Source organism: Phaethon lepturus, unplaced genomic scaffold (genome assembly GCF_000687285.1).
Source record: "Phaethon lepturus isolate BGI_N335 unplaced genomic scaffold, ASM68728v1 scaffold5806, whole genome shotgun sequence".
In the NCBI taxonomy this organism is placed as follows: Eukaryota; Metazoa; Chordata; class Aves; order Phaethontiformes; family Phaethontidae; genus Phaethon; species Phaethon lepturus.
Window position 1 is genome coordinate 20,268 of NW_010546812.1, and position 10,114 is coordinate 30,381.

The 10,114-nt window shown below is 38.1% G+C and overlaps 1 protein-coding gene across 1 annotated transcript in view; it reads right to left on the reverse strand.

Moving 5' to 3' along the window:
• FAR1 (fatty acyl CoA reductase 1) overlaps nt 1-10,114 on the reverse strand; it is a gene marked incomplete at its 5' end in the record, with an annotated part of 19,584 nt that overhangs the window by 4,117 nt on the left and 5,353 nt on the right. The window contains 2 exons of the mRNA XM_010289426.1: nt 1,100-1,229; nt 8,728-8,899. Coding sequence (XP_010287728.1) covers nt 1,100-1,229; nt 8,728-8,899 — 302 coding nt within the window. The remainder of the gene's footprint in view (nt 1-1,099; nt 1,230-8,727; nt 8,900-10,114) is intronic.

Below are 10,114 nucleotides of genomic sequence, written 5' to 3' on the forward strand. Positions count from 1 at the left end.
TCATAGCAGAAACGAAGTTTAGACTTAGTTGCGCACGGCAGTTTGATTTCTGCAGGAGCAGAAATTGATCTCAGTTCCAATACTTCTTTATTTTAACGCATACGCGTATCTTCCTGTGAGACATTTGGGAGCTGGGGAGGATGGGAACAAGAACTCCACTCCATTACAGCTTCACTATTGCACAAATATATTTTGAACAACTTGGAATGAATCTGGTAAGATTTACCTAACTTTCCCCAGCCATATAAGGGGCAAGGAGGTGGGAATCTGGCAGCACAGGCACACATGAAGGAAACAAAGGTAGGTTTGGTCAATACTAGTCACCAGGGTGAACCAGCTAGCCACATGCAGGTGTTTCTATTAGTTTGACACTGGTAAACATAGCACAAAAATAGAGGCTCACATAGATGGTCAACAACACACAGGGGGAAGATTAAGATTTTTCCTTTGAGGTCTTTCATTCACTCTTAACTCAGACACTGCACTCAACAACAGTCTTCATTCTTCCTCAGCCTTCAGGACTTTTCTGTCACCCTGCTTCTGTTACACTTCACCCCCTGCATGGGGCAGTTTTACTTACACTGTGTGCTTCAGAAAGAAGTGAGAGAATTTACACTTGCATTTCTTTGAATACATGTGGCGCTCTGACCAAAGCATGAAAAGTGTATATGAAAGTTGCTACTATTCTAAAAACAAGCAAAAAATGTCCCTCAAAACACACCTCCTGTTCCTCAGAAAAGACAGGAGTTAAGAAGTAAAGCCTCGTTTTATTCATGATATAGGTAAAACCACTTGGCTGATAAATGGGCAACACCAGATCACATGATCAGGCCATTCCAAAGACAACCACCTTTTCCATCAGGCCTCCTAGAGGGGGTCCTGCCCTTCCTCATCTCTGGTCACACCACTGATCTAGCTTATAACACAGCCTTGGCACAACTGACAGGATGTGACAGGAATCTCCAGTGCTGAGTTAGTAGTACAGTCAGCTCCACATAACAGTAAGCAGCATTACCAGCTCATGTCCTTATCTCAATCTTAAATAAATTAACTTATATTTCATTTTCAGTCTCCATGCCCATATCACACAGCTACTTGCCTTTTTGTCTTCGGGGTTTAGCTGGTTCATTAGCATAGTCATATTTTCAGTATTCCAGATCCAAGAATTGCTTGTAAAGTATTCTAATAACATCATGGCCTTATGAAGACGTGTTATTGTTTTCATCATCCTACAGTCCAAGGCATGGAATGTACAGGTTACAGTGGCAAAGTTTAGTTCAAACAAGAAAAACAGACAGTAAGACTATAAATTTTTTGCCTCCCAACCCCACACCCCTATATTAACATATCCCATCTTGCTCTGTACCCAAAGCATGTTATATTAGATCAAGAGGATATTTCTGCATATTTAATAATATGTAGACTTTGGCTGTCTAATCTTAATACAGAATCAGAAATTATAGGATAGTCCTTTTTTCCTAATCCAGTGCAATAGTAAGTTTCCTCCCTAGTTAAAAAAAAAAGAAGATATGGTAAAATGTTGTCTTCTGTTGGTAACTCTTACTTTAGGACACAGACACAGAACATTTTTCACTTCAGCATACTGGAATATCTAGCTGTGCTGAACAATTTGACTTGATGAAAGAGTCAAATTGCACAGTGCACAACATACGCAATATGACAACTTTAAGCAAAGGAGTAAGCTTCCCTGGTCTTCCTGCACACTGTGCAAGACCAGATCTCTGTAACAAAACAAAATTGGTTTATTATGGTCACTAAGAGATCAAGGCTTTAAAACTACCAGAAATATGGCTTAGCTCCTTAACACTGCTGCTTTTGCAGCAAAGGGCAGGAAGCTATTTAAGAGCACAGATAGATCATAGCAGATCCTGCTACTTAGGTGATCCATTCTATGCTACTCCAAAATATGCAGAAATACCTTCCATCATCCCTTATTATGCAGAGGAAGCAACTCTACAAAATCATCACTTGGAGTACAGAGAGATTATGTCATAAGGATCAATTTGGGCAAGTTTCTCTTGGATCAGAGTACCTGAAGTAGACCCAGAAAACTGCAGGTCATCCAGTCTCTCAGATGCAAAGTTCCCACATTTATGGCAAGAAAACTGTTTCAAGTGTTGCAGTGCTAGAGATGGGCACTCAATTTTAATAACTAGTACCACATAACCTAATGCTATTAAATTCCTGCTTTGGGTGCTCGAGGTATTTCCATCTCGCAGAACTGCTTCCAATTTGATCCTTATGGCAGGACACACTGATCATTTTAAGCAGAGTGAGAAGGGGGGTGGGGAGGGTGTGGAAGGCAAAGAAAGCAGAACAACCCAGCACTAACAGGAAATGGCTTTCTGAAGGTACGTTTTGTTCAATAGTTTATAGAAGCAATAAAAACCACTGATTCTTCTCCAAAAGCTTCCTTGATGAATTCATACTTGTAGAAGGGATATAGCACATTGTCTCAGAAACTCCTTCTAAAGAAAGTATTTTGCATCACATTAGTGTCCCCTACTGTCACTAATGGCTGGCATCTCAATATTTAAGGAATATCAAAATTGTCACTCTCTTTCTCATGGAATAATATTCTACTTTTCAGTGGTCTTTGCAATTTGTATCTTTAAAGCACAAAAAGCACAAGTATTTTTCTTTAAACCCCATAGGAACCTATCTACAGAGTAATTCAAAGTTGTATTCAAATTTTAGACCACCAGCTAATTTTATTAGCAAACACTTGTAGATGCTTCCAAACACCTGTTTATAGTTTCAGCAGTTGGGCAAGGTGGCAACAGTGGGAGACGAGCTGAACCAGAGCTACTCCAATTCAAAAAATAATTAGGAATATAGACTGTGCATCTAAAACATATCCTGTGCTATTAAGACTGAACTAAACATATAATAAAGCATATTAGTCAAGTCAAAAGTCACTGCTCAGGGCTAGCTGGGCATCGGTTAGTGAATGATAAGCAACTGCCTTGTGCATCACTTTTTTTTAATCATTGTTTTTCCTTCCTTTTCCGTCCTATTAAACTGTCTTCATCTCAACCCATGAGTTTCACCTTTTTTCCGATTCTCTCATCCATCCCACTGAGGGGGGAGTGAGGAGCTGTGTGGTGTTTAGCTGCCTGCCAGGTTAAACAACAACAATCCTTTCTGGCACTTAACGTGGGCCTCAGAAGGCTCAAAATAACGACAGGTTTGATTGGAATGTGCTAGATCAAATTTATAGCTGTTATGGCTGTTTAACTATCAATTGCCACACTCCTGTGCTTGTCACGGGGCTTGCTTTCTTTACTGTACTATTAGAGTCTAGTGCCCGTTAGTGGCTGCTTTTTGCTTTCACCGCTTACTGTCTTACTCTGCTGTGCCTGGGAACATTTTGGTAACAGCAAGGGTGATGCGCCTGGGCTCGCAGATGGCCAGGGCATCACTGCTGCTTCTGTGCTGCTGTACTGGCCAGGCTGGAACTCCAGTGTCAGCACTAGTTGAAGAGACTGTGACCTGTGGATGAGTCCACACAGGAGCACAACACCCCAAAACAGCTGTGGCCATGGATAAGCCCATGCCAGAGCAGGTACATCTCAAGGTGTTTGTGGCCATGGTTATGTCTGTGCCACAGCATGTATACCTCTGAAGGGATTGTGGCCCAAGGATAAGTCCACACTAGAGAAGCATCTGTGGCTGCTGATAAGCCCGTGACAAAGCGGGTACACCACTGGAGGGACTGCAGTCATGAGTAAGGCCATGTTGGAGCACGTTTACTTCTGCAGGGACTGTGGCTGTAGGTAAGTCCATGCTGGAGCAGGTGCACCTCAAAGTAACTGTGGCAGTGGATAAGTCTATACCACAGCAGGTATAGCCCTGGAGAGACTGTGGATCATAGATAAGGCTCCACTTGAAGCAGTTGCAGCCTTAAGGGACTGCAGTCTGTGGAGAAGTCCAAGCCAGAGCAGGTGAAAGGGGAGGAGTTCATTGCTATATTAAACCCTGTAACCTGGCCCAAAGGGACCAGGGATGGAGACTGTAATGGAAATACCTTTAAATTGTTGTAACCCATGATTTGAGTTGCATGTTATAGGAATTACAATAGCAGGAACCCCCTGAACAAACGGACGACAAGCCTTACAAGAAACAGTGCAAGTGCAGAAGTAACCTGACCTGAGCTGGCTTTGGTGACCAGTAGCTTCACACAACATACCACCTCTCCTGTCCTGAGTGACCACCATAACAGATGGAGCCCAAAGTCATGGACTAAATGAACTCAATGGACATTCTGTGGACATTTTACAAGAGTGGTCCATAGACTAAGGGAATGACATCTGTGTATTATATCAAAGGATGGGAAGGGTGGTGGTGAATGAGGATGTATTGGACAGCATGGGACCTGAGCATAACATAAACGGTATGAAATAAGGGGTGGAGAATGTGCTGGCTTTGGCTAGTACAGAGTTAATTTCCCTCATAGTAGCTAGTATGGTACTATGTTTTGGATCTGTGCTGAAAACAGCATTAATAATACAGGGATGTTTTTATTGCTGAGTAGTGGTTACACAGAGTCAAGGTCTTTTCTGCTGCTCAACCCATCCCACCAGCAAGTAGGCTGGGAGTGCACAATAAGTTGGGAGGGGACACAGCCTGGACAACTATGTCTTACAATAGTTTGAGAAGCACATCACAGGAATTAAAGGTTTTAAGCAACAGTTAGTTCAATTATCCATAAATTAAGTGGGCATATTTCTATACCAGACAACTGAAAGCGACCTAGCTTAAGGCTATGACTGAATTTTGAAGAAGTCTTATACACAACCTATTGCCTCCAGGCAAAAAATAGTTCTGATGCTAAATACAGATTGATCCTTCAGTGGATCTACAGGTTGCTAATCTGCAAGTCTCTGCATAAGCATTAGAGATAGTTAATTACGTATTTTCTTTTAAAGAAAACATAACTCCTCCAAAATACATAAAACAAGCTTTCAGATTTGTCTTTGTTCAGATTTTCATTTGGCTGTAAATTTTGAAGACATACTACTGGAATTCTTATGTCTCCAGCAGTTACGTGGTTCCTTTAAGTGTACAACTTAAAGAGTACTTCCAAAAGGAAAAACCATGTTAAACTACTCAAGTACTCTTTTCACATAATTACTGTCTTACAAACCAGAAATGAATAAGGTGCTTCATCTTAAATTTTAAGAAGCTTTAAATTGAAATGATAGATACGAAATCATGTCCTTTATACCTCCCTACATACATCAACCATTATCTTCCCTTTAGCTTTCTAAGAAGCAGTAACAGAAAATGAACTGCTAGAGAAATCCTCAAATTACAACTTTGAATATTTCACGCCACATTCTGTTCTTCCAGAGTAATTTGAAAGATCTGCTAGGTGTGTATTTTTAAAGGCTTTAATATTTCAAATATACTGAATTGTTTTAAAATATCATATGGTTCTGTTGTGCTACGCACTATGCAAAGTTACAAGCCAGAACAATGCCTTATATTAAGGTTAATTAGACAATTAATAAGCTTTGTTATGCAACTAAGTATATATGGTAAACTACTGACAACACTATCCTTAAACTTGGATGCTAAGGATTATCACCACTATTCATGTAATTGCACACTGCTATAACAGTCTAAAGTATTTAGTATAAAATATTAAATCTTCGTTATGCCAATACTTACTGTACATGTTATTTCTATAAAATTTGGAAAAAATATTATGTGCATTATTTCTTCCTTTCCTTGTTAATATTCTCAGAGAATTGTTAAGTTCAAGAACCTTCAACTAGATGCAAAGACAGCAAAAAGATACCCATCTCACTAAAAACACTGCTTCCACAAGTGAAGTGCAAAAGAATGATTTCATATTGCAGAAAGATTTCAGATAAGTTTTCAAAAAACCCTGAACAGGAAGATTTTTTTTTTTAATTATTACGATTATGAACATAATCCTTTACTTCTGAAGGGTCATAGACCTGACCTATTTCTTCCACTTGTTAAAATTTTCTCATTCAGTTGCAGTATATGATACCTTGACAGTATGACAACAGTGCAGTTAAACCTACACAGTTATTTCATTGCTTAGTTTCTCCTATATTGTACACAATAAAAACCTCAGAAGTATATTGAGGCTCAGCACAGAGAGGGCAGGCTATTGACCATGTGAAGTCAAGTTACGACAGTATTTGAATTTTCTTGTGCTGATTTTACCACAATTTTTACTATACTGCTCAAGTTTTTCTGCTAAATCGTGGTGGAAAAGGTCACATTTTAGATTAAGCCAGCCCTTCTTCACTCAGAACGGTATTATATTGAGTTTAAGAACCTCCAATAATGTTTCCAAGGCTTTAGAAGTTTCCTAGTACATGCTACCTGGTAATTAAAACCATTCTGTCAACTGTACAGAATGACCACAGCAACAGTAATACATCCCTATGCCATGAGTGTCTCCAGCCCATCAGTTAAAGCAGCTTTCAAAGTATTTTGAGCCAGAAGACTAGAAAAAAGTAGAAAAGTAAGGATCTGCCTCAAATTTCTTCTATTATTAAACAACACATGCAGCTCATTAGGATTTAACACTGCGTGTCTTGCTTGCATCTATGTATTTACTTGCTTCTACTGCTCCTATTGCAGGCTCACATTTTTTTAATGCTAAAAAAAAAAAAGAGAAGACAACTAGAGCACTACAGAATGAAAGCTATCTCCCCTGTAAGTGGGCTGGGTATCAAACTTAGAAGCTTTTTCTTTCAAGTGCATTTGAGTAACCTCAGTGACTAAACAATAGCTTGTTTTAGTTGAATCTCCCATCTTTCCTCCAAACTGGAAATTTGTGCATGACAGGAAACTCACTCACCCACTAACAGTATGAGACACTGTTATGTCTCATGTATATATACACACACTGAGTGTGTGCACACACATATATATATGTGTGTGTGTGTACACACACACACACACTGAATACTCTTATGAGTAATACTTCACAGGCTAAAGAATACGTATTTAATGTCACCAGTTGTACTAGTTCTGATTAAAGTTCTAAATTCCATCTCTGGACATTAAATAAGAACTCCAGGAAAATCAAAACCAAGATTCAACATTCCCAGCATTATAATATAAAACTGCTAAGAGTGTTCTAAATAACATGAATATTCACAGACTTGTTTTACTCCCACTGGTCAAATACTTAAGACTAAACACCTTTTAAAGACTGACAAGATTCTGGCAGCGTTACTTCCTAACCATCTGAAAGACAGTAGGTTGGCATTTATAGTATAACTATTTTTAGTGAGCAATGAAGTCTTCACATCTGTCAGGAATTTCTATCAATTTTTATTAAGAATAATTTAAAACTACAAAAGAACCTAAAAGCCAAGAGCTTGTATGTTCAATACTTTCCTTTGATCTGAAGAGCTTACATTTTTTTAATGTGGGAAGATTACTACACAGGCACAGCCTCCTGCCACTACTGTTGCTGTGAACATTACACTATTGAGTAAGCTTGGAACAACAGAACTCAAGGCAGTTCAGTTTTCTCCTACAAACCACTTACATGACTTCCTTCTACCGATCCCGTGCCAAGTCTGTTATAGAACTTTTCCCCTCCTTGTGTAAGACAGGCCTAGACTACAGGACAATGAATGAATACTCACTTGTGTTAATACACTGTCACCACAGAGGAGATTTTATAGAGTCTGAAGACAAATACTTTTGAAAACATAACATATGCAATGAGTTAAGATCATATGCCTCGGCAAATCTGAAACAAATTGAAGTGACATCTTATATTCCTTCTACATAGTTTAGTTTAGCCTATTTAGCAGAGCTATGCCATTTTCACCACTTAAGTTAGCAAGATGCTAGTGTAAATATTATAAACTGAATGGAATGTTGAGAACATACAACCCAACATAACACATCAAGTTGTATCACCTACAGAAATAACCTGCAATTATTAACTCAGTCTCCCATTCCATTTTCAGTTTATAATAGCAACAACAATCTTAATGCAAGCCACTTCCTAGAGTTTAATGACCGATTAGGATTCTGATCTGAGACATACCTCAGACAGCACTGTTGAGCCAGTCATTAATCTCTTCAAAATGCAGCCATTGGATTGTTATTGCTTATAGTTAATAAACCTAGACAGAGCCCATGCCATGTCTTCTTCACAAGTTTCCACCACCTTACCAGCAAGATATTTTTAGCCCTGTCCTCTTACCATGGTTTATGACCTGTCAATCTGAGTAAAAGATCGTACAAAAATGCAGGCATTGTATGGCTGACTGTAGTCCAATATTGACACAAGAGGGGGTTGGATTGTAAACTAAAGCTAGGGTGCCTTACTGCACATTCTAACGGATTTATCTTGAAATTCAAATTAATGTGGTAGCCTGTAGGAAAAAATAAGGATCAACACATTTTGAATAGTTATTATACAAGAACAAACATCACTTGTGAGATCTTGTAATTCTGTTTACCTTGACTACTCAAACCCCCAAACTATCCACCAAAAACATCCTCATTTTTGCTAGAAAGTTCAAAGTCACTTTGAATTCAAGTACCTGTTCTCAGGAAAAAAAAGGCTGAGTTTTAGCCACAAAGCATTCAGGGGCAGAAAAAAAAAATTAAAAAATAATCAACATACATAATAGCGTAAGCATAGCTTTGTTTAGAAGTCAGAAGAACAGACAAGACAGAGCTAGTCACCGTTACCTTGGGCTTCTTCCAGTAATCCTGAGGTAGATATCATACAGGAATGCTGGGGCCTTATGGCTTACAGCAATCCAGTAATGATATAAAAGGTGATTAGAAGTTAGATTTACATTGGGCCGTCTGAAGGCCTGTTCAAGAGGATTCCTCTTGAAAGTAGAAATTACATGGTATTCTGAGAAAGAAAAGTTGTGTTAACAGCTTTGATAATAACCATGTAAAATTTAATGGTTTTCAAAGTACATTACAGTGTACAATATTTATGTCAGTATGTTATTTATATAACCAACCTAACTCTTCTACAATTCATAAAAACTAAAAGAAAGTCATAAGTTTTTAACCTAAAATACTGTTGAACTGGTTCTTATTATAGTCAAGACATCTTTTATGCCTTCATCTTCAGTATCACATTTTATTGTAGCTTCTCTCTTTCTGTTCCTCTTCCCTACCTTAGAAGTTGTTGGTTTCAAAATTCACAGCAATTTCACTTTTATATAAAGTGTAAAGCTATTTAAATAGTCATCTATATTTCACAAAGGCGGCTATTCTGATCTCGTGTGAAGAATAAATTGAAAACAGACCAAGGACTTTGCAAGCATCTGAAGTGCATTTCAAATTACTTTTAAACAACTTAGGCATTGAGAAAAAAGCGGTTAGGATGGTGCTCCATGTGAAACTCCTGCTGACACCTGAAAATTCTGTACATGACAGATATGCAGGATCAGCATCTTAAAAAGTTATGTTCCTTTTAATCAGCTCTTGCAACTTTATGCTGTTGTTTATAGACAGCATTTAAACAACCTGATTCAAATTGGGATATAAATGAAGTCAGCAATTTTCCAAGTTTGGCTGAAGCAATAAGGTTTATAAATAAGATGTATATAAAATGGGCAAACACAAATAAAAAGCATGAAGAAAGCAGTAAAGAGAAATAAAATAAGTAAGTATTGAAGTTAACTGAAAGAAAAAAAATAATCTGAACATAAGAACTCTATTTCTGAAAAACTGAAAGCTAATGAACAGCTTTACCATGCCAGGCAGCTTGTATTGCTATTTATAACAAAAGCTATTAACAAAGCTTTTGGCGTGTGGGTTACATTCTAGTCAGGATATTTAAGAGTTGAAAATAGGTGGCCATACTTTCTTAAGGATTACTTTTCCATGTACATGAACAGTTGGAAGTCTCATGTCTGAAGATTAAAAAAGCCACTCCAGCCAACAATTAACTTAGACCAAATACAACAAAGAGCTACACAAGTGCAAAACTATTACCATACCTCTCAATTATGCAAATGTACAAAACATCTAATTGTGGGCTGTTTATCCATTTGTATTTAGTAAGGTTGGCATTAAACCCACCATCACTACAGCTCCTCTGAATGACGCTCTT